This window comes from Dipodomys merriami, unplaced genomic scaffold (assembly GCF_024711535.1).
Source record: "Dipodomys merriami isolate MVZ:Mamm:240054 unplaced genomic scaffold, mDipMer1.0.p SCAF_30, whole genome shotgun sequence".
NCBI lineage: Eukaryota > Metazoa > Chordata > Mammalia > Rodentia > Heteromyidae > Dipodomys > Dipodomys merriami.
In genome coordinates this window covers 17,362,078-17,387,570 of record NW_027204493.1, presented here as the reverse complement: position 1 = coordinate 17,387,570, position 25,493 = coordinate 17,362,078, and the positions used below count along the sequence as shown (strand labels likewise).

The 25,493-nt window shown below is 38.6% G+C and overlaps 1 protein-coding gene across 10 annotated transcripts in view; it reads left to right on the top strand.

The window, feature by feature from the left end:
* Pde4d (phosphodiesterase 4D) overlaps positions 1–25,493 on the top strand; it is a 1,379,127-nt gene that overhangs the window by 1,145,230 nt on the left and 208,404 nt on the right. For all 10 annotated transcript variants that reach the window (XM_070041218.1, XM_070041216.1, XM_070041220.1 and 7 more), the window contains one exon: positions 18,749–18,940. In XM_070041218.1, the coding sequence (XP_069897319.1) occupies positions 18,749–18,940 (192 nt within the window). The remainder of the gene's footprint in view (positions 1–18,748; positions 18,941–25,493) is intronic.

Sequence of the window (25,493 nt, the reverse complement as noted above, 5' to 3'; positions counted from 1 at the left end):
ATAAGATGATATCGTTGTTGCTTTGTATGTCCCTCCTTCATGGTATAACCCCTGCTTTCACTGTATTTGATGTTGGTATAATTTATAATTTGTGGAGGGGAAGGGAAAAAACAAATCGTTTAAATAGGGATACAGGTGGACCCATTGCAACAATGAGATGTACAAATAGGGATAATCGTTTAAATAGGGATACAGATGGACCCATTGCAACAATGAGATGCACAAGTCGTTATGTCGAAAAACAAACTTTACAACTTTGTTGGGGGGGAGATGGGAAGGGATGGGAAGGGAAAACAAAGGAGGAGGCAACAATGCTTGATAAGAAGTGTACTCATTACCTTGCCCATGTAATTGTAACCCCACTGTATGGTATTTTCACAATAAAAAAAAAAGAATTTGGGGCTGGGAAGGTGGCTCAGTGGTAGAGCACTTGCCTTGCATGCATGAGACCCTGGGTTCGATTCCTCAGCACCACATAAGCAAAAAAGAAAAAAGCCGGAAGTGGTGCTATGGCTCAAGTGGTAGAGCTCTAGTCTTGAGCTGAAGAGCTGAGGGACAGCACCCAGGCCCAGAGTACAGGACCCACGACTGGACCCCCCCCCAAACAAAAAGAATTTCAAATATTGCCAGGCACCAGAGGCTCACGCCTCTAATCCTAGATCAGAGGGCAGAGATCTAGGGATTGCCGTTCAAAACCAACCTGGAAAGAAAGTCTTTGAGACTCTTATCTCTAATGAAGCGCACACACACACACACACACACACACACACACACACACACACACACACACACAACAAGCAGAAGTGGAGGTGTGATTCAAGTGATAAAGCACTAGCCTTTAGCAAAAAACCCTAAGGACAATGCGTAGGTCCTGAGTTCAAGCCCCAGGACCAGCACACATTTTTTTTTTCAAATGTTTAAAGAGATAAAATAATGCTACCTACCTGATTAGATCATTATACATTTTATACATATATTGAATGATCACATTGCTGCATTTTTAAAGTAATGATTACTGATATTAAATATTCTGTCAAAGTTTAAAAATAATTAATAATATTAACAAATATAGGGCAAAGTTAGAGGCACAGGAGGGAAGATCTTTGGGGAAAATTTTCTTCTGTCCACCAGGATAGAAGCTCTTGGATGTGGCAAATGGAAAAGCACCTAGAGTTCTGAGAGTTTTTAATTTGGTTGTGGGGCTTGAACTCAGGGTCTGGGTACTGTCTTGGAGCCTCTTTGTGCACAAGTCTAGTGCTCTACCACTGGAGTCATAGCATCTCTTCTGGTTTTTGATTGATTTATTGGAGAGAAGAGTCTCATGGTGACTTTTCTGCCTGGGCTAGCTTTGAACCATGATCCTTAGATCTCAGCCCGATTAGGTAGGATTACAGGTATGAGCCACCGCCACCTGGCTGAGAATATTTTCATTATGACACGTGGAATGAATGGCACACATTACATTCAAACTCATAATCACATTGCCATAAACAAAAATACAGTTTGAATTTCTTCTAATCAAATTTGAATTGTAATTCTGAGTTTTATAGAAAGGGACAGGTGAAATAATTCTCTTGTAAGATTTTAAAACAATTTATAGATATTGAAAAAAAAAAGAACATAAGAAGATGCCTATACTGGCCGCCTTGTAAACTTCTGGCCTGTGTTATATGGGGTATAGTCATTCATTCACGCTGTAATTCTCAAGGCATACTTCAAAATTTGGTGAAAGTTAAATTTCAGAGGCCAACAAAATATGTAATCATGTTTGCTTTTCTCTCACTCTATGTTTTTTGTTTTGTTTTGTTTTTGTCGGTCATGGGGCCTGAACTCTGGGCCTGGGCACTGTCCCTCAGCTCTTCAGCTCAAGGCTAGCACTCTATACCACTTGAGCCACAGCGCCACTTCCAGTTTTTTTCTTTTTGCTTATGTGGTGCTGGGGAATCGAACCCAGGGCCTCATGCATGCAAGGTAAGCGCTCTACCACTGAGCCACCTTCCCAGCCCACTCTATGTTTTTTGTTTTGTTTTGTTTTTGTCAGTCATGGGGCCTGAACTCTGGGCCTGGCCGCTATCCTTGAGCTCTTCAGCTCAAGGCAAGTTCTCTACCACTTGAACCACAGCACTACTTCTGGCTTTTTCTGCTTATATGGTGCTGAGGAATCAAACCCAGGGCCTCATGCATGCAAGGCAAGCACTCGACCACTGAGCCACCTTCCTAGCCCCTCACTTTGTGTTTAAAAACTCTAGAAACTTCTTTTGAAATTTTAGTTTGGTATGTTTGGAAAAGAACAGAACTCTTATATACATATATGTATACATGTGTGTATCTATAAGTATGTATATATATGTATGTATGTGTATTTTCTACAAAAGTGAACCTATTTGCAATTAAATTATCTGTCACTATTATTTATGGCACATAAACATACTATAGACTGATGTTCAACCATAATATTACAAATATTTTATGGTCCAGGAATCAAAATAGACACCTCAGCTATTAAAAAAACACTAAATTTGAGCATTCTGGCACATCTATAGCCAGTTAGGGAAATCTGGCTAGGAAGAGAAGCAGTCTCACACAGGTTGCTTTATTTACTCAGTACTTAGAGCCTCATGTACTATTTTGGATTCCTCATTAAAAAAGCATAAATCATGTTTTAATAGGGAAATAAAATGGGAGCCAAGATTATACAAAATGAATTCAGCAGCAAAGAAAAAAGAGACAAAATATACAGTTGAATATCATAATCTATGCATAAAATAGATGTGTTATCATAAAAATGAATGAAGATAGCCAAATGTTGGAGAGATGTCATTGAATCAAAAAATGAAAGAAATTTAATGGCTAAGAAACACCTTGATTTACTTGTATACATAGTTAATGTCAAAAACATGAGGATTAGGGGTGAATGATTACATCTTAAATAGAGTTGATTAGAGGCAGAAAGTTTTTAGAAAAGAGCTATGCATTTATTTTAGCTATAGACTTAGCAAGTCAATAGATTTTAGGAACAGATTCTCCACGACTTTGATCATCCTGGCAGGGAGAAATAGCACATAAATTTAGGATCAGAAGCTCAATGCAACTACTGAGGTCCTTATATCTTCTCAATGACCCTCATTCTTCCCTAGGCTGGCAACAGAATGTAGTTGTAGAATAGATAGATGACTCTTTTCTGTGACTTTATTATGGGCAGGATGCATTTATAATATGAATTCATTCTCTAAGGTGGTCCGAAAATGTTTCTTATGCCAGAAATACATTGAAGCTCAGGAGCTCTAACTCAACCTCACTGCATTATTTGGGGAGCTAGAAAAGGCTCCCAGTAACTTGCATGTCCCCCTATTTTCTTTCTTTTTTTGTGCTATTTTTTATTGCGTTTTCAATGGAGAAATACATCATCTGTTTACAAAATAGCTCTTGAAAAATACAAGGAGTACAGATATTATAAAACAAAGCAAACTTCAGTCATGAGACAGTACATACATCATGCAAAAGCAACAGTCTGATCTCCAAGTTTTGAAAACTAGAATTAAAAAGTCACTACACAGAAAGGATCCAAGTTTCCAGCCTGGCAAAACTTGGATGCAGTTACATGAAACACTTAATAAACTAAAATTTTTCCTCCCCAATGTGTAAACAAAATGACAAGACTCAATCTGTGCCTGGCGATGTCAATCTAACTCTGAAGCTACACAAACACAGACACCTTTACAATTCGCCTGTTAGCTAACCATCTTTTTTTCTTAGGTGGTAAAGGAAAGGAAAGGTGACTGTGCAGAGCAAAGATGTGGGAAGTAAAATATCGCATACTAGACGTTATAAAGCCATGGTAAAAAGAAAGCCTCAATTAATGCATAGCCTCAGGAGGAAAGGACTACACTCCAACTTTTGGAAAATTAATTTAGAAGGATAGGAGAAGAGGTTAAGCAACTGCAGGTGAACATGAAAAATGCACATGTAAGAGAATGGATCACAATGGAGGATTCACAAAACATGCTCATCAGAAAACTCTGATAGGTTTGCTTCCTCCAGGTTTATCAATATCCGGCATCCCTCATACTTCATAGAGATGGGTGAGAATTCTGATGTTTATGATAAATTATTTTCTTTAAAGAGTTACTAATCTGGTAGAACAAAACAAACTAAAAAGTAGAGAGCTAACTAGATGTCAAGTGCTTGCTAGAAATGATTTTTAGAATGTTTTTTGTATGTAAAATTTACTGGCAAATTTTGATAAACCAGTTAAAGATAAAAATTGGTTTAAAAATCTTAGAGACAATGCCTTTTTTTACCTATATGTTTAAAATGGAGAATCAATTTCTATAAGATAGGAATAGTAGTTCTGTGGAGTGTACAAAATTCCTCTTTAGAGCTCAAATGGCCATTCAAGATGTACCATGTTTCATGGATATTACTTTTTAGTTGTTCTACAAGATTCAGCCAAAGGATCACAATTTCGTGTTCTATGCCATGTAGCAACAGGGTTATCTGTTTCATATCATTGCTTAAGAAAATACTGGCATTTTGGTTTTTGTGAAGAAAGTCCTACCTTGTGCATACAAATGAACAAAAGAGAGAGAGAGAGAGAGAGAGAGAGAGAGAGAGAGAGAGAGAGAAAAGGAAGGCTCAAAAAATGTATTTGCTTCTGAGGGGGGTGTGGAGGAGGAGAACAAAAACATATTTGCTGGTTCATCGTTGATTTGTATGCACTATAAAACAACCTTATAAATAAAACCAGTATCATTTCTGAATCATAACCCCATCAAAACCAGGTATTTCCAGATTGTTGTTCTTCTTTTTTTATTTTTGGGGGGTCCGGTCATGGGGCCTGAACTCTGGGCCTGGCACTGTCCCTCAGCTCTTCAGCTCAAGGCTAGCATTCTACCACTTGAGCCACAGCTCTACTTCCGGCTTTTTTTTCTGCTTATGTGGTGCTGAGGAATCGAACCCAGGGCCTCATGCATGCAAGGCAAGCACTCTACCACTGAGCCACCTTCCCAGCCCAGATTGTTCTTTTAATGTTAAATGTATCCTCTAAAGTTGGCCTTTCAGTTGAAGGGTTACAGCTACCTCATTGTGACTGGATTAGATGTACTCTGTCCCTTCTTGGAAGTGTAACAGGACACCACCTTACAGTTATGTCCAATTTAAAGATTAATTGTAAAGGAAATTCTTTGGGAAAAAATTAAAATCCATCAAGCTGAAAATTTAAAATTAGTTCTACTTCCTAAGAAAAAAATACATAAAAGTGCATCATTAGAATAAGGAACTTTTATGCCAGTTTGTATTTGAATTCTATTTAGTCTATGAGTTCAGACCAGGAAGGTATAAACTTAATCCAAAATCAAAACAAAAACAAACCTCAAATCTGTCTCTTTTGCAAAAAAGCTAGACAACAATGAAGAGTAAGTTCTTTTGTTGGTTTGGATACATGGTGAAATACTTCTAGAATATTTGTCGATTTTCACTGGAAATGTGCACATTTAGATTGTCTTTTTTTTTTTTCTGGAATCCTAAAGACCTTCCGAAACTTCATTGATTCAACTGAAGCATAAATCCAGATCCTGAATATTGGTGACTCCATGTTTCATATCACTTCCAATACACAGACAAATTCATGTGTTAGCTTCATTCCTGAGTTAATCCTGTATAACTTTTCCTGGACTGACTTTCACTCTGCAGAACAATTGAGCTCTATTTATTGTTAATAAGCTTATTTTCTCATGTAACCAAAGAAGATCAAGGAAAAAAAGAAAACTTAAATAAACACATAGCCAGGTTATAGTTATGTTATAATACTTATAATCCTAGCTATTCACAAGCCTAAGAGCTGAGGATTCAGGTTTAAAGATAGCCCAGGAAGACAAATCCAAAAGAAATCCAAAAGTCTCTTATTTTCAGTTACATACAAAAAAAATGCTAGAAGTAGAGGTATGGCTGAAGTACAAGAGTACCAGCCTTAAGTGAAAAAGCTAAGACACTGCACAAACACTGAGTTCAAGCCCCAGTACTACCACAAAACAACGGCATCAACAAAAATCCTAGCCAAGTGTAAAAATGGTAAAAAGTAAAAGAGATAGTTTCATTTGGGCCGGAAATAGACAAAATGAGAAATATTTGTAAGTTTAAGATATTTTCAGTACTGTAAGTTTAGTTTGATATAATATAGTGTTTGGAGTATCATACTAACAACCCCTAATTTGAATGACATAAAAAGTAGGTTCACCCAAGTTGTTATCTAGACTAGCATTTAGGAAAATCGGGCATCTCTCTTCTGTGGTCTCAGATAGGAACCAGGATTCTCAAGCTGGTGTTTCTAGGGGGGCAAGACTTCCTGCTGCACCATCTAGCAGGATCTGGCAGAAGACAGGGTATAAAAACAAATATGTGGGATGAGTTTGGGGACAGCCTGAAAGTAACATGTAGTATTTCTGCTCATCTCCAGTCATATGACCAAACCTAATTGCAAGGGAGGCATAGAAATTTCTTGTCTGATCAGGGGTAAGGAGGGAATGAATAGAATATGGCAGACAGCAAACAGAATTTGCCACATTCATGGTCCTGTTTATTAACTTCCTTACTTTTCCAACATCATTTTAGGTTCAGTCAGGATTTCTATGATAGCATTTCAGGGAATTACGGAAAGTACTTTTTAACACTTCAAAATCATTGTTGAAGGAGATTCACATTGTTTCCTGCAGCCTTAAAAATCTTTAAAATAGAGCTGGGTGCCCTTGGCTCACTCCTGTAATCCTAGCTACTCAGGAGGCTGAGATCTGAGGATCGCTGTTCAAAGCCAGCCAGGGCAGGAAAGTCTGTGAAACTCTTATCTCCAATAAACGACCAGAAAACCGGAAGTGGCGCTATAGCTCAAGTGGTAGAGCGCTAGCCTTGAGCTGAAGAGATGAAGGACAGCGTTCAGGCCCAGAGTTCAGGCCCCATGACCGACAAAAAAAAAAAAAAAAAATCTTTAAAAGATAATTTGAAACTGTAACTTGGTCAATATAAGAAATCACAAGGGAAAGTTAATAACATGCCCTTGATAAAATGACACATGACCCTGTGGTGTGAACATTCATATCCTCTTATTTTAGTCTCTATAATGTATTTTTTAAAAAAATTGTGGAGGAAATGTTTCTAAACATCATAAGATAATATTCTTAAAATCATTTACCCTGATAACAGTGAAGACGTGGGCCAGGCCACACAACTTTCTTGGACCCATTTTATGTTTCTCTTTAACTACTTTAAAGTAGAAAACCCATGTGTTTGGATTGTTGAGGTTGAAAACTGAGTAAAATCATTTCTCCAAAATAGACTTAATAGCAGGGCTGAGAATAGTTTCCTGACCTGTTCTAGGGAGAGTTAGACACAGAAAAACATGGTGTATGAGTTTTCATATCCATTAGCCAAAAAAAAAAAAAAAAAAGGGAGCCAGATTTAGGTTATATTTTAAAAGACAATTGTAGCAAAACTATTACAGTTTTTGTTTTCAACTATAAGAAGATCTATACTTATTCAGTGTACTTATAATATTTTAATAGGAATTTTCACAATTGATTCACCATTTAATAATTCAGTCAAGTCATTCATTTTGGGTTACCTAAATTTTTTTAATCTAGATATAAAATACACCAGATATGATTGAGACTCAGTTTAAAACCCATCTGTCAGAAAACAATCCATGTATGATGTAAGGAAGGCTCTGTCAGGCATGGTGTTAATGGTTCATGCCTGTAATCCTAGCTTCTCAGGAGGCTGAGATCTCAGGATAGTGGTTCAAAGCCAGCCCAGGTAGAAAAGTACATGAGATTCTCACCTTCAATAAACTACTTACAAAAGGCTGGAAGTGGTGGTATGACTCAAGTGATAGAATGCTAGCCTTGAGCAGAAGACGCTTGGGGACAGCACCCAGGCCTGAGTTCAAGCCCCAGGTCGCACCAAAAAAAAAAAAAATTTACTGTGTAAATGACACTGAGCTGATAACTGGCGATTGATCCTTCTAAGTAGAGAGAACTGCAGATCCAAAGGCCATTAAGGAAAAGCTTGGGCACATGCTCAAAGAACAAAGGCTATGAAGCTGCTGAAGTTGAGTGAGCATGAAGGAGAGAGGGAAGGTGCAAGGAATGGCTGCAGGACCTCAGGTCACTGAGAGCCCCAAGCCACTGTAAAGACACAGTATTTCCACTGAGTAAAATCAGCTGCCAGTTGCAGTTGCTCACATCTGTAATCCTAGCTACTCAGGAGTCTGAGATCTGAAAATCTTCAAAGTCAGCCTGGGCAGATAAATCTGAGAGGTTCTTTTTTCCAGTTACATAGCAAAACATGGAAGTGGCTCAATTGGTAGGGTGCCAGCCTTGAGCAAAAGACCTAAGCAAGCATATGAGGCCATGAATTCAAGCCCCAGTATACTCTGTCTCTGTCTCTGTCCCTGTCTCTGTCTCTGTCTCTGTCTCTGTCTCTGTCTCTGTCTCTGTCTCTCTCTCTCTCTCTCTCTCTCTCTCTCTCTCTCTCTCTCTCTCTCTCTCTCTCTCTCTCACACACACACACACACACACACACGGCTACCATTGGTGAGTGATTAACAGGCTTTTGTGGGAGTCTGATGTTCACTTTAAGAAGGTCATTCTGTATGCAGAATGATAAAGAATAAAGGAATGGTGGAGCATACAATTAAAATATTCTGATGTAAGCATATTTGAACAATTTTAGTTGCTCTAGCACAGAAAAAAATAAATATGTACAGAAATATTCTCCACCTCCACTTAGTTAACAAGATACTGTTCATCTTAGCTGGTTAGAGGAAAACTGTGTTTTGGAAATGCAATCCCTTATAAGTTCTCTGAGGAAAAGGTAGCACCCAGTACAAGCAGCAAAACTGCCCAGTCAAGTGGAGTTGCTTTTGGTCCCAGGGCCAGTCCAGCCTGCAGAATAGGGATCATTAGAAATTCTCTCCATGCTCTTGGTTGAAATCAATAAATAATAACAAGAAGCAAGGGAAGAAACACATGATTATTTCATTCTCAATGGCTATGAGGCCGTGGAAACCATCAGTTATAGCAGGGTCTTTCAACACTTGAAGAAATAGAACCTTTCTGCTATCCATTATCGGCATATAGCCTGGTTACACATGGATATAGTTATGACTTGAATGGTTGGTTACTTCTATATGTGCAATACAGCCTTTGCTTCTCAAGCCTAAGTCCTATAGCCTGTGTTAGGCCTATTTGAGAACCTTAATTTTTTTATTATAGGGGAAAAATACAGTTAAATACTTAGTATGTTAATGTATCTATAGGCACAACGTACTTTAGATCTCCAGAATTTATCTTGTTTCATATATTAAACTCAATGCTCACTGACAAACCCTGAGACCCTTAGGTCCTGACAAAAATAATGTGAAATTTATCCTTCAGTGACTGACCTATTTGTTTGGCATATGATCTTCAAGTTTCACTCATAAAACAGAATTTTCCTTTTGTTTAGAGGTAAATAATTTTTCATTTTATATCTATGCTACATTTTCTTGATCTGTTCATGTATATGGATGGACATAGGCTTCTACACACACACACACACACACACACACACACACACACACACACACACACACACACACACACACACACACACACACACACACACACACACACTCCTTTTGTGTGTGGGGAATTAGTCCTGAGGCTTGAACTCAGGGCCTGGATACTGTCCCTGTGCTTTTGTGCTCAAAGCTAGTTCTCTACCACTTGAGCCACAGCTCTACTTCCAGATTTTTTTGGTAGTTCATTAGAGATAATAATCTCATGGACTTTCTGTTCAAGCTTGCTTAGAATCTTGATCCTCAGATGTCAGCCTCCTGAGTAGCTAGAATTACAGGTGTGAGCTACCAGCACCTATCAAAACCCACACCTTAAAAAAACAAAAACAAAAACCAACTGGCCTTTAGGCTGGGCCCTGATGGGTCATTCCTATAATCCTAGCTACTCAGAAGACTGAGATGTAAGGATGGAAATCAAAGCCAACCTAAGTAAAAACATCTGTGAGACTCTTATTTCCAATCAACAAAAAAAATGCTGGATGTGGGGTTGTGGTTCAAGTTTTAGAGTACCAGCCTGCAGATAAAAAAAGTCAGTGAGAACATGAGGCCCTAAGTTCAAGCCTCAGTACTAACACACACACACACACACACACACACACACACACACACACACACACACACACACACACACACACACACACACACACACACACACACACACACACACACACACACACACACACAACCCTATATGAACTTTAACCATATTATTTGGTGAACACCTGCCTAGCAAGTGCAGTTTATTCCTTCTTGTTTACAGGACAGTGGTCACACTGGTCCCTTAATTTCATCTTGAGTTTCTTTACTATGCAGTGTTAGTTGAAGGTGTCTCTGCCAAGCCAGAAACAGCTGTTGTATATTTTTTCAGAGATCACCTGATATTCCTGCTCTTGAAGGCCCCTCTCTGTACAAACATGCTCATCATGCAAACTGACACCACAGTCATGTAATTGTGTCATCTAGTAAAGTAGCTCAATATCCTTTCAGGGTTTCCTCTTTCAAACTTGTTACACGATTTTTGATTGAGAAAAATGATCATCTGTGCTTATCACTGTACGATGCCAGGTTCTTTCTGCATTCTCATATCTATAATCAGAGCAAAGTAAACATGAATTTTGTGACTTATGAAAAGTCACAAATTGATTCCATAGAAGCTATTAGGATGTAGAAAAAATTTTGGAGACTTATCACTGTCCTTAATTAGAAACAAGTTTTATAATCTTATGATATTGATAACAATCAGTAGCATATTTAGTCATAAAGAGAAAAAAATTCTTTGATAGTTCAGAGGTTTAGATTCTGGGCCTCTCACTTACTAAGAAGAAATTCTATCACTTCAGCCACACCTTAGCTTAGTTATTTTTCAGATAGGGATTTCTGGTTTTGCCTGGGATTGGCCCCCATCAATTATTTTATCTATGGCCTCCTGCTTACATGGAACCATAGACAAACTTCAGCACACTTAGCTTGATTGAGGTGTAGTCTCACTAATTTTTGCCCTTGCAAACCTCAAACTGTAGTCTTTCTGATCTCCACCTGCCAAGTAGTTGGGAATACTGGCATGAAGTCACCAAAATTGGCACAAGAAATAAAAAAAGAAAAGAAAAGAAAGAAATATTCTACTATGAGTGGTTGCAGGTGGCAACCTGCAACCATAGCTATTGAGGAGGCTGGGATCTAAGGATTGTGGTTTGAAGCCAGCCAAGGCAGAAAAGTCCATAAGAATCTTACCTCCAAGCTGGGCACTGGTGGCTCACGTCTGTAATCCTAGCTACCCAGGAGGCTGAGATCTAAGGATCGAGGTTCAAAGCCAGCCCAGGCAATTATCTCCAATAAATCACCAAAAAAAAAAAAAAAAAAAAAGAAGAAGAATCTTATCTCCAATTAACTAGCAAACAGTTGAAAGTGAAGGTGTGGCTTAAATGGTAGAGCACTAGCCTTGAACAACAACAACAAAAAAGTGAGAATAAGAGCTCGTAAGTTAAAGCCCCAGGATGTAGATGCACAGAAATATCTAAACGTAGTTATATTTCCATTAAGCTTGCAGGTTCTCAGTCCTTCTCCTTTGTGACCAAAGTATCCACAAGAATTCCATATAAAAGCAATAGTAGTGTCTGATAGACAGAGGAGTAGCGTCTGATAGACAGAGTTGGATTAGGATGGTAAACAACCATGTACTATGTGTTAGGGTTCTTAAAGTACATCTAGTATCCAGAGACTGGGGTCTAAAGGACTGTTTCTACCCATTCTATTCCTCTTGAGCCCCACCCAAGTTGTGGGAGAACTTCAGGCCTTCCACATTTCCTATAAGGAAATTGTTCTTTCTTCTTGGTAAATACTATCTACTGAAAAATCAGTGAAGTCTCCACCCTCTCCCGGATGTTGCCACACTGGGATCTGGGAGCAGGGTGGAGGAACTACTGAAGGTATAGGAGTAATCTGACTCCTGAATCTTCCACCTCATTGATTGTAGTAGTACTCATGTGGTTCGGCCCTGAGTTCCCTTCCTGTCACCTTTTCTCCAGGGCTAACCAAAGCCAGGTAATGAGGTCAAGAAGAGTGACTCAGGTAAAGAGAAAGATCTAATTAAAAGGTCACTCTTAAAGATAAGGAATAATACAAATGAAGCAATAGCAACCTAATTCTGAGTATGCACTAGCTGAACTGGGCAATAGAGTAACTGCTTTCCAAACATTTTCTCTTTTGATCCTTAAAATTATAAGCATTATGCCCACCTTTGGTCCTCAGCAACGCCCAGACCTGAGCTCCTCCCAGCCCTGGAGTCCCCCCCTCCCCCCCCCATCCAGCTGGCCCTCCTTCTCTTGGCCTAGCCCCATCTGAGCTCCCACCTACCTCACTACCACCCCCCAGACCCTCCTGCTACCTGGATAGGGACAGGTGCCATGCGCTCTCTCTTGGGGGAAATATGGCTCCTCCAATAAACCTTATTAAAATAATCTTTCTCCTGTGCTGGCCTGCCTCTGCGTGGGCATGGATGTGAGGAATCCTTTGAAAATGGCCCAATAGTTAAGGGTGGCTTAACCTTATGAAGAAATAGATGCTAAGGACCAGACACTAACTTTGTCAACTAAAAAGTAGAACCACGGTTTGAAATGGAATCCTTGTGTTGTAACTCTCAAGTAGATTTTATAATAGGAGAAACTACAATATGTCACAGCCTTGTAACAAAGAGTAGCATTGTTCCTTAGCACACAAAGATGGAAACAGCTCTCACACTGTAACCCAGAATGGGTAAATGCTTCCTTCAGCTTCCCAGTGGCCACATAAAGTCACAGGTTCTTAGATTCACGTATGAAAAGCATTCCAAGTGGTTTCACAGAAAGAGAGTCTCACAGGGCAAAAGTTTTAGCAAGGATTTACATTAGTATTGTAGAATTTAAGTAGGGAGAGATGGAAAAAGAAAAAGCAACATCTCCTGCTCCCCATGCTGGAAATGGTGGTTATGGACTCAATGGTGGCTGCTGCTGGTTTCCTTCATTCTTTCTGAGCTGGGGAATACACTTTGTTCTGTGACTTACAATGGTTCCGAGTAGGTAAAATAGATAAGGCCCACTCAGAAACACAGGTAACCTTCAGGACTAGTTTCTAATGCTGGATCATTCTTCCATTTTATCAATCTTTTCCCATCTCAGAAGAATTCCCAGATGTTTATTACCATTTCAAAGGAGAAGCCAGATAGCTCCCATAGCTCAGATTTTTACCATTTCATTTTGTTTTTCTTCCCTCTGTGTCTTTCTGTGTGTCTCTGTTTGTCTCTGTCAGTTTCTCTCTCTCTGTCTGTCTCTCTCTGTCTGTCTCTGTCCCTGTCTCTCAATGCTAGGACTGGACACTATCTCTTAACTTTTTCTGCTCAAGCCTGTAACTACCACTTAACCCATAGCTTGACATCTGGCCTTTCAAGGGTTAACCGGAGATCAGAATCTCACAGACTTTCCTGCCTTGGCTGGCTTTGAATCTTGATCCTCAGATCTCAGCCTTCAAACTAGCAAGGATTATAGGAATAAGCCAGTAGTATCTGGCTCAGATCTGCTAATCTTGTCACTTAACATTACAAAGAAGGTATTACAAAGAAGGTATGGTATTTATCTTGGTAAAAGGGTGGTAATTTATCTATCTTTTCCAGTTTTCTTTCTGATTGTAACTTCTGGAATTTGGTCCTGTTGACATTAAAAAAAATAACAACAAAACAGTCTAATTTACCTATCTCCAGATACTCCACTTTAAAGGAGATTCCATCCTGTCCTTCAGTGTGGAGGCTAAGGTTCTGAAGTTAGAGTAGAAAAAGAGAGCTGTTTACTAGAGTGTCCACGAGATCCAGATTCAAGGAAGAGACTACATGACACAGAAAAAAAGAGAGTAAAATGTTTAAACTAGAGAAAAGAGGAGCTAACATCAGGCCAAAAGGATGAGACAGGTAACAGTAAGAATTAGTAAACCCGCTGGGAACAGTTGCACTGGATGGAGAGAGTATTATCATTATTATCATCCAGTAAGTACAGTGAAATTGAAGTGTGCTGAGGGTAGGCACATTTTGTTGGTTGCTTTTTTTTTTTTTTTTTTTCTGTGTCAGGGGGAGGGATGGTTTATAGAAAAAGACTGGCAGATACTCACAGCCTTCAGTAGCTCTGATTCCCACAGGCTAGCTGCTTCTGACTCCTACTGCCCCCTCACAGGGGACCAGGGCCAATGCAGCTGCTTCATTACTTCTCTACCATTGCCTTTTGGTAAAAGCCAGTTCCTAGGGCTGGGTAGTTATGACTCTTGCCTCTAATCTTACCTTCTCTGGAGGCTGAGATCTGAGGATCATAGTTCAAAGCCAGCCCAGGCAGGAAAGCCCATGAGATTCTTATCCCTCAAAGTAGGAGAGCACTAACCCTGAGCAAAAGAGCTCAGGGACTGGGACCAGGCCCTGAGTTCAAGCCCCATGAATGACAAAAAGAAAAAGAAAAAGCCAGCTCCTATAAAGAGTATGTGCCTGTCTGAATGACATTAAAGGAAGCAAACATGTAGGACAACAGAGGATCTTACTTAGTTCCTGTTACTAAGACCTTTCCCAAACCCACTGACCTTCCTTTAATTTCAAATGAAATTTCACACTCTATAAAGAAACTCATTTAGCACATTCCACAATATTGTGTCACATAAAAAGCCTGGTCTCAGAATTAGCTGTGGCCTGTGTGACTATATGTTAATTGGAATGCCATTTTGAAAGAGTTAACACTTGAGGTTTGATCCAGGCAAAGAAGCTGAATGGTTTGCTTGTATTTTTACTGGTCAATAGCAAACTTTGTAACAGGGACATAAACACAGTATCTGTTCTCTCAGTCTCTAGAATCAGATAGCTTGAGTTTAACACCTATTGTGTAGTTTTAAATGCAAGCTACTCAGGAGGCATCGTTATTAGCAATTTATTTCTATATATTATAAGGTTGTGCTTTTAAAATGATATTTAAGAAGTTATTATCTTGAGTGTTTAAGTAGAAAATCAGACCTTCAAAGTTTATTTGAAATGAATTTTGTTATCCAAGAAAATTATCTCCATCTAGTGGACAAATTCTTATGTTACAATCTTCAAAGAAAAATAAATCTTTGACCATCTCCAGTCATCTTCTGACCTACCGATAAATGATTTTATTTTTATAGGTGATGTTATGGTACAAAATGTTAATTGTTTTAAGATGGTTAGCAATAAAGAAACTTTATAAATGTTTAAAAACATTTTAGAAACATTTAGAAACTTTAGAAACTTATAAATGTTTCTGTAAGCTAACACTTGATTAAAATAAAAATAGTATTCGGATTTAAAACATTATAAATCACTGATTTTTATTTCATATTTTCTTAGTTATTACTTACCTGAACAGAAAAAAAGAATTAGACCAAGATTCATACTTCTATATCTCCAGCATTTCTGTTCATGAAGAACAAGAAGATTATTTTCTCATTATTTTTAACAGAAAAAAAGTCTCACTATTAAGGAAAAATCAACATAAGCAGTTTTTTTTTATGAGTTCATACACTAAGGTCCTCTTGCCAAAGAGCTGTCATGTCTACCATCTCAGAAAAGAAATTCACTACTACCATCCCTCTACTGAGAAGTCTGTTTTCCATCTGTATGTCTGATACCTTCAAAAGCCCTTTAAGAATATACTCCTTTATGAAAACTGTCAGATACAACACCCTAACTTAACATTATAGCAGTGCCTTAGTGTGTACCTAATAGGCATTTAATGAATGTTTATTTAATTACATATACTGAAGAAGAGCTTGACTGGCATCCCTTAATATCCCACTTAATGATTCAAGACCCCTTTCTTTATGCCATGAAACAGATTTCATTCTACTTTTGAATGTGTGTGTGTGTGTGTGTGTGTGTGTGTGTGTGTGTGTGTGTGTGTGTGTGTGTGTGTGTGTGTGTGTGTGTGTTTATTGGTACTGGGACTTGAGCTCAAGGGTTTAGGCTATTCCCTTAGCATTTTCACTCAAAGCTGGTGTTCTACCAGTTGAGCTACAGCTCCACTTCAAGCTTTTTGATGCTTAATTGAAGAGAGGGATCTCACAAACTTTCATGCTCAGGTAGACTTAGAACTATCATCCTCAGATCTCAGGCAACTGGGTAGCTAGATTTGTAGGCATGCTTGAGCCACTGGATGTATTGCACATTAGTTGGAGAGTCATGAGTGATCATGAAATAACCTCTCTAGCATATTCTTTCACTTTGACTTAAATCTTTGGGTCATAAATAATACTGATTACTAGAAACTCTCAGAAAGAAAATAAATGAGTTTAAAAGATTGCCTGTTTAATAGGTGGATTTGTAGTGGGGAGGGGCAATGAGACCACTCGGTCCGTAACGAAAATGTAAAAGATTAAGTTGAGTGAAAAGTGCTGACACGACAGGACCACACCTGGAGTTGGGATCCCAGGAAATGGCCCAGAGAGCCAGCCCGCACTGACTTTTAAACATTTTGGGCTAGGTCAGGGAAAGTGGGAGGCTGGGTGTTGGTGTTAGCCAATGATGGTTACAAGAAATGTGCACCTTAACCAAGGTTTTGCTGGTGGGAAGCAGGGGAATAGAACAATGGGTGGTGATGATTCCGCTTGGTTCGGGTTAGCATTGCTCAGAAAACAGCAGAAGCAGAGTTACAGAGTGACAGGGTTAGGGAGTTACAGAGTTACAATTACAGTTACTAGCTAAAGTAACAAGTTACCAGGGAAGTCTTATCCACAGCACACTTACATTTATATCTTAAAATCATTCATTATATATTTCACACAATCCAAGTCAAATATCATATTCCATCTTTACATCCTCCACCATATCAGATTCAATTATTTTGAGTTGAAGATGGAAGCCAGGGTCTCACATATGGCAGGCAAGAGCCCCCACTGGGTTGTATGCTCAACTCTGGATAGAATTTACAATGGGGAATGCTAATGACAATTGAACTTGAAGTCATTAGTCTATTCACTCAACACTTTAAAACACACACACACTAAAACACACACACACACACACACACACACACACACACACACACACACACACACACACACACACACACACACACACACACACACACACACACACACACACACACACACACCTCCCCTCTCCTGGACTATATCTCAAGCTTCAAAACTTTTGAGAATTGATCTTGTTTTCATTCTGGTTGATGATGAACTAAAATAGCTCTTTCAGGAAAGTTTATCTAGATTACAAGGTTTGAGATATTAGAAACTATAAATGGTTCCTTTTTGCCCTCAACTCTGAAAGATGTGTTGCTGAACAAAGTGTTGGTCTTTTCTGCATTTGATTACTCCTTATAAACCTCTTAGCATAGGGCTATTTTCTGTTTTGTTGAATGCAGAGCCTGTTGCATACCAGACACACATTCTGCCAGTGTGCTACACTCTCAACCCCAATCAAGGTTTGGAAGTGACCTGTGAATTGCTAAGAATATTTTGAGTTTACATTTTCAAAGCTCACAGTCTAGGAATGGGGAGGAGAGAAACACTTTAGTTCCACTTAGCTGGGTCAGAAGGAATGGAGAAGTTGTTGAGGGAGAAGAGAGGGGCATTTCCTGGAGGTGACCAGACAGCCTTTAAGGAAAGGCTGGGTCCTTCAGGGTAAGTGACAATTAGGAGTGTTGTGAAATTAAGAAGTGATTGCCTGGAGCCTGCTGGGGTGCTTAGCTCCCTCTGAGTCTAGTGGGAAGTACTTGCTGGGAGACTCAATCAATTGCAATTGATAGCAAGAGGCTGAAACTTTTTAGTCTAGACAAGAAGTTTGGATTTTATTTTGAGGGAAACTGAGTGACTGAAGGGTTTATCCTGAAGAATGTCTCTATTGGATTTGCCTCTTAAAGAAAATCACACGCTTGCAGGCTTAAAAATGGATTGAAAAGGCTAACACAAAGGCTATTATGATATTAGTGAGAGTTGATAAAAATCCAAATTGAAGTTAAAGGTAATTTGGGAAGGATGAGGTGATGACAGAAATCAATGATGGGATTGTTGTAGTAAAAAAGGAAAAAAAAAAGCCCAAGTTTGGGAGAATGGCAATAGTTCCATAATTGGTACATGTTAAATCAAAGTCAAACGTTGAGTGCATTACTATGGATCTGCTTTTATTTATTTATTTACTTATTTAGTTAGTTATTGTACCAGTACTGGGGCTTGAACATAAGGCCTAGGCATTGAACCTTAGCTTTTTCTACTCAAGGCTGGTTGGAGCCACATGTCTACTTCCTGATTTTCATTTTTATGTATTTTAATATTATCATTCTTTAATCAGCTTTTATCCACTGTAAATTTTCCTGGTGTTAATTTCTTAACTCAAGCCAACACTATTTGCTAAAATATTAACCCAGGGCTGGGAAGGTGGCTCAGTGGTAGAATGCTTGCCTTGCATGCCTGAGGCCCTGGGTTTGATACCTCAGTACCACCTAACCAAAAAGAAAAAAGCCAGAAGTGGCGCTTTGGCTCAAGTGGTAGAGCGCTAGCCTTGAGCTGAAGAGCTGAGGGACAGCACCCAAGCCCAGAGTTCAGGCCCCACGACCGTACCCCCCCCCAAAAAAACATAAAATATTAACCCAATTCCTTCTCTTTCCTTTGCAGTTTCGATGTGGACAATGGCACATCTTCGGGACGGAGTCCCTTGGATCCCATGACCAGCCCAGGATCTGGGCTAATTCTCCAAGCAAACTTTGTCCACAGTCAACGCCGGGAGTCCTTCCTGTACCGATCTGACAGTGATTATGACCTCTCTCCAAAGTCTATGTCCCGGAACTCCTCCATTGCCAGTGATATGTAAGTACAAAGCTTTAAACTCAGTTTGCAAATCCCTAAGATACTAGCTTGGATAGCATTTTGGATATAGATCAGTTGATGTATGTACAGATGATGACACTGGTTTGCAAATTAGACTGAAAGATCTTAGAAATTTTGGCCAAATTAAACTGAATTTTAAACATAAATCACTAGAAACAAGCACCAAAAACATTAGGCAGACTAGAATTATCATCTAAGATATGGTACAAATTGAAAAGTAATTGCAATTGATAACAAGGCTTGTGCATCACTACCTCTTTTTGTGGGGTGCACATTCTATGTTCAGGAAGCTTCTATGTAGGTCTTTAATCTTGTCTAAGATCTGCATGGTCACTTTTGGTAACTTTCTGTATAGAAATGTTCTTTATTCTCCTTGTCTGTATTTAGACATTTGTCTGGTTACACTCATTTCTAATGATAGCATTTCAAAACTCCTCATGGGGTGCAGTCCATCCTTTAGGAATTGGGCAGTATGGGGTCCTTAATGATCAGGTATTGTGTCTGGTATCCTAACAGCAGTCAGTCTAAATGGGGTTCTAAAAATAGTGTTGTACCTTGCTTGCTTACAAAATATGATGTTCTTGGGAGTTAGATTTTCCCAGTTATGTTACTGATGGCCCATCTTCTTCAGCCTTAAACAACTGTCTCAATGGCATTATTTCTAAGTCTGCCCCCTTTTCTGTGTGTGTGTGTGTGTGTGTGTGTGTGTGTGTGTGTGTGTGTGTGTGTGTGTGTGTGTGTGTGTGTGTGTGTGTGTGTGTGTGTGTGTGTGTGTGTGTGTGTGTGTGTGTGTGTGTGTGTGTTCATGCCAGAACTGGGACTTGATCAGGGCCTCAAACTCTAAGCACTTTTCACTGAAGACTGGTGCTCTACCACTTGAGCCATCCCTCTACTGGCTAATTGGACATAAGAGTCGCATAGACTTTTACTGCTCAGGCTGGTTTTGAACCTTAATCTTGAGGTTCAGTCTTCAGATCTCAGTCTCCTGAGTACCCAGGATTACCGGTATGAGCCACCTGTGCCTGGCTTAAGTTATTCTTATCCCAAATTTTACAGGTTTGAAATTCAAGACATTTACTCACTTACAAGAAAAACACTTATTGCTGGGTGCTGGTGGCTCACGCCTGTAATCCTAGCTACTCAAGAGGCTGAGATCTGAGGATCATGGTTCAAAGCCAGCCCAGGCAGAAAAGTCTGTGAGACTCTGATCTCCAATAAACCACTAGAAAACTGGAAGTGGCACTGTGGCTCAAGAGGTAGAATGCTTGCCTTGAGCTGAAGAGCACAGGGACAGCACCCAGTTCAAGCCCTACGACCAACAAAAAATAAAATAAAATAAAAGCACTTAAAAAAATAAAAGCACTTTTAAGGACTCTGTTCTTTCTCCTAATCTGTAATATTGTGGAGGTCTAGCATTTTAGGTCACTCTAATGAAGTATGAGAAAATATCCTCTAAGTATTTACAAAGTACTACAGGAGCAACCTTAAGATGAAAAGGATTCTCTTCCAAAGGGAGAAGAAATTACAAGACAAAGGTAAAATAATGTAAAAAATGTGAAGCATAGAAAAATCATAAAAAATGACATTCTGCTAGGTGGGCAGAGCAAAATATGGTAAGAGGGAAAGAAGATTTAAACTGCATCTATGGGAATCAAGAGCCACTGAGGTTTGGAGCTGGGTTTTAGCCTGGTCATATTCTTGTTTTCATTGCATTGTGACTACAGTTACTCTATTGTGAAATGATTGTGCAATGAAGAGACTACAGGGAAGTAGTTCATATCAAAATTCACAGAAACAAAGCAGATTAAATAGGATGATGATCTAGATTGGGGAAGTGGCGGTGGCATAAAGATGGTCCAGATACAAGCCTTACATGTGAGCCAGTGTGTGTGTGTGTGTGTGTGTGTGTGTGTGTGTGTGTGTGAGCATGTATGAGTGTGCATGTTGGGACAGCCAATGGGAAAGGAGAATCAAAGAGAATGCTAGCATTTTGACCCTGAGTGAATAAATCAATAGGTGTAGACAGAAGTAATAAAGGATTAAGAGTGGATAATGTAATAGTAGATCATAAGAAATAAATTCAGCTCTTCTGAGTTGAGGATTGGAGAAATAAGACAACACATTAAGCACAGAGTAGAGAACCAGAAGAAATGAGAAGAACCAATTACCTTCCATAATTACTAGGTCTTTGGATGGCAATTGAATGAAGAAGCATCTGACTCAGGAAATGGGATTCGAAACCCAGTAGGTGGAGTATTGAATTGGGAATGGAGATATGAGCTATTGTGGGTATATTTTTAGAATCTCAAGAGTTAAGGAGAAAAGAGAATTATGGCAGCCTGAGGAAGAATTTAGTTTAAGGGGAAAATATAATTTAGGACATTGGAGCTGAGCAAAAGTGCCAGAAGAGAGAGACTAAAAATTCCAGACAAAAAGAGAATTAAAGATGGAGGTGTAAGCCTGGCATGGTGCATACCTGTAATCCGAGCTACTCAGGAGGCTGAGATCTGAGGATCCTAGTTCAAAACCAGCCAGGACAGGAAAGTCCATGAGACTCTTATCTCCAATTAACCACCAGAAAACAGGAAATGGTGCTGTGGTTCAAGTAGTAGAGCACTTGCCTTGAGCTGAAGAGCTCAGGGACAGTACCCAGGCCCAGAGTTCAAGCCCCATGACAGACAAAAAAAAAAAAAAAAAAGAAAGAAAAGAAAAAGTAAAGAAAAAGTGATGGAGGTGTACTCACAGATGAATTAAGTTAATGAGTTCAGAAGACTATCCTTGAAACACTACTGAGGACAAGATTCTATTCTCTCTTGAACAAGTGTTTGAACTCAGTGCCTGTGCACATGCTCTGCTTCCTTTCTTGGCTGGCACTGTACCACATGAGCCACATCTCCAGCCTGGCTTTTTTGTTGATTGTTTGGAGATGAAATCTAGTAAACATTCCTGCCCAGGATGGCCTCCATTTTATTAATTGTAGCTATTATTTTCTCAAGTTGTAGTGAATAGACTTTTGAATATTTGTACATAAATTGTTTCTGTCACAACCTCTTCTCAAGTTAGTAGAGATTAATTAATCGTATTTTTATAAGGCCTAATGACATTTTATATTTTTAAAAGAGTTTTTCTTTCCAAAGTCTGCTATGAGTGATGTCATTTGGCGGGTGCTGGTGGCTCACACATGTAATCTTAGCTACTCAGGAGGCTGAGATCTGAAGATTCCAGTTCAAAGCTATCCTAGGTAGCAAAGACTATTGACACTCTTATTTCCAATTAACCAATATAAAGCTAGAAATGGAGCTGTGGCTCAAAAGCACGAGCCTTGAGTATAACGGCTTAAGGACAGTGCCCAGGCCCTGAGTTTAGTCAGGGCCAGCACCATTTGTTGGATTGGCTGTCTTTTTTCTATCCTGTATTTTTGACTCCCTTATAGGTGGCTATAGGTCTATGGGTTCATTTCTGGGTCTTCTAATCTATTTCATTGGTCCTCAGGCCTATTCTTGTGTTGATACCAAGCTGTTTTTATTACTATGGCTTTGTAATAGAGTTTGAAGTTTGGTATTGATATTCCTCTAACACTGTTCTTCCTGCTAGGGATTATTTTTGCTATTTGGAGTCTTTTGTTATTCCTTATGAATTTTTGGATTGCTTTCTCTGCATCATTGAAGAATGTTGTTGAAATTTTTGTTTCTTTGTTTTTTATTCAGTCACTGATAACATTTTATTACTCAAAAAATAAGAGTTCCATGAATGGTAAGGTATAAGTTAAGCTTGTTTTATTTTTTTCTGTCACTGAACTAAGGAATTTAAAATACTAACTAGTTATATCTTATATTTTAATATATCTTAAAAGTAATTACAATAAAGAAGTCTTAATGTTTTGACATTTTGAATAGCCATATTTTTAATGCAACAGGCTATAAATACAGTTTTAATGCATTATGACAGGGAGATAGTGTCAACACATGTGAGTGTCACTGGATTGTACTGTAACCTTTAAAATAACAAATGGTTTAACCAGGTGCTGGCTCATACCTTTTTTTTCTTTAGTATATATTTTTTATTGTAAAGCTCCTGTACAGAAGGTTACAGTTACGTGAGTAAGGTAATTAGTACATTTCCTATCGAGCATTGTTACCTCCTCCTTTGTTTTTCCCCTACCATCCGTCACTCCCCTTCCCCTGAAATTGTAAAGTTCATTTTTAATATAGCATCTTGTACATCTCATTGTTACAATGGGTCATCCTGTATCCTTATTTCAGCATTTTGTTATTTCCCTTCCCTTCCCCAAATTAGAAAAATGTATATACAAGATGCAGGGCACAGGAATCAAATACAGTGAAAACAGGTGTTATACTGTGGGGGAAAAACATACAAAAGAAACAAAAAAAAAACACATGGTACATTATAAATACATTAAAAACAACAGCAACCCTATCTTGGGGTTCATTTCGCTTAGCAGCATCTTATATGGTCATATGTACATAGCTTTTGACCTTTTCTGCTTGTCCTAGATGTACACTAGTTACTGTAAATAACGGAAACCCTGGGACCTATGTTTCTTTGTCCTGGCTTATTTCACTTAATACAATTTTTTCCAAGTCTTTCCATTTTCTAACAAATGGGGTGGTATCATTCTTTCTAGTGGAGGCACAGAATATATATATATATATATATATATATATATATATATATATATATATATAGTGTTTGTGTGTGTGTATGTATATATACATATATCACATTTTCTTGATCCATTCATCTACTGAGGGGCATCTGGGTTGGATCCATATCTTATCTATGGTGAATAATGCTGCAATAAACATTGTGCTGATAGCTTTAGTATGGCCTTGTTTGTGATCATTTGGGTAAATGTCCAAAAGTGGAATTACTGGGTCTTAGGGGAGCTCTATGTGGAGTCTTTTGAGGACTCTCCATATTGCTTTCCAAAGTGGTTGAACAAGTTTATACTCCCACCAAAAATGAACAAGTTTAAACTCCCACCAACAATGCAGTAGGGTTCCCATTTGCATCCCCTGCAGCATCTGTTGATATTAGATTTCTTCATATAGTCATTCTAACTGGATTGTGATGGAATCTCAATGTTGTTTGATTTGCATTTCTTTTATGGCTAAATATGCGGCTGAGCATTTCTTCCTGTGTCTATTGGCCATTCTGATTTCCTCTTCAGAGAAGTTTTCTCTTTAAGTCTTTAGCCCACTTATTAACCTGGCAATTGTTTCTTTGAGGATTTGTTATTGGGGAATTTAATTTTTTGAGTTTTAAGTGTATTTTAGATATGAGACCCTCTATTGTTGTATGGCTAGTTGTAATCCTAACTACTCAGGAGGCTGAGATCTGAAGATCAAGTGAGATTTGAAGCCAGTTGGGGTAGAAATTCCATGAGACCTAAGTCTTTCATTAATCATCAAAAAGTTGGAAGTGGAGGTATGATTCAAGTAGTAAAGTGCCAGATAAGCAAGAATATAAGGGACTGAGTTCAAACCTTAGTATTGAAACAAAGAAAATTGTTTGAGGTATGTGTATATGTATATTAATATCCCAACATTATAATTGCTAAAGTAAGACATGACTTGAGGTCTCAGGGGCTATGGAGAAATATTCCTTGAACATTTCTTAAATCAGAGAAAAAAAATGCATGCTGACTGCCAAACAACTTAGTAATTCATGATTTCTCTGATAAGCTTACTGTGATGTTATTCTATCTTCAGGGGAGTTCTTCCTAATATTTAACATGCAATTTCCTTCACAGTTACTGTAGCCTTCACTAAGTTTAGTTGTTAAAAAAGATCAGTGGAGAAAAATAGTCATCTGAGCCTTTCCAAATTCCTATAAGTAGAGAAACAGATAATGTGCAGATGAATCCTTTACACTTGTAACTTGTAAATATTGACTACATAGTTATACTATGTTCTCAAGATTAGCACCGATTTCTTAAATATAGGAATATGAGTAGTTCAATAAGTAAAGTAAAAAATGAGTGATTTAATAATAATGAAATTAGCCAACATTTCTATGAGACACAGATTACTGCTTGAGAGCAAACTATGATAATTTTGATCAACCAAGAGTTGGCCTAATTTGCAATGCATTACCAATGAACAGAATTTCTGAGAGAAAAATTTAAGTAAAATAGTAAGATAGTATCTTAAAGATAAAAAGCAAGCCCAGTAATCTGGACAGTGCTCCTGTGAGACAGGCCTAACTGAAGGATTTGAAAGAACTGAAAATTACTAGCTCTTCCTGCCCTTGGGAATATCAATGTCAGGTTCAACGAGTTGTGGGTATTCTGCCTGGTAACTCTCACTCTTCCTTACCTCTACCCTCTTTCATCTATTTATTAAAGAAGAATAAAGTCAGAAGTCCACTCCAATATGTTACAAAACAGAAATTTAGTTGGGTGCCTGTGGCTCATGCCTGTAATCCTAGTTACTCAGGAGGCTGAGATCTGAAGTTTGCGGTTCAAAGCCAGCCAGGACAGGAAAGTCCATGAGACTCTTACTTCTGATTA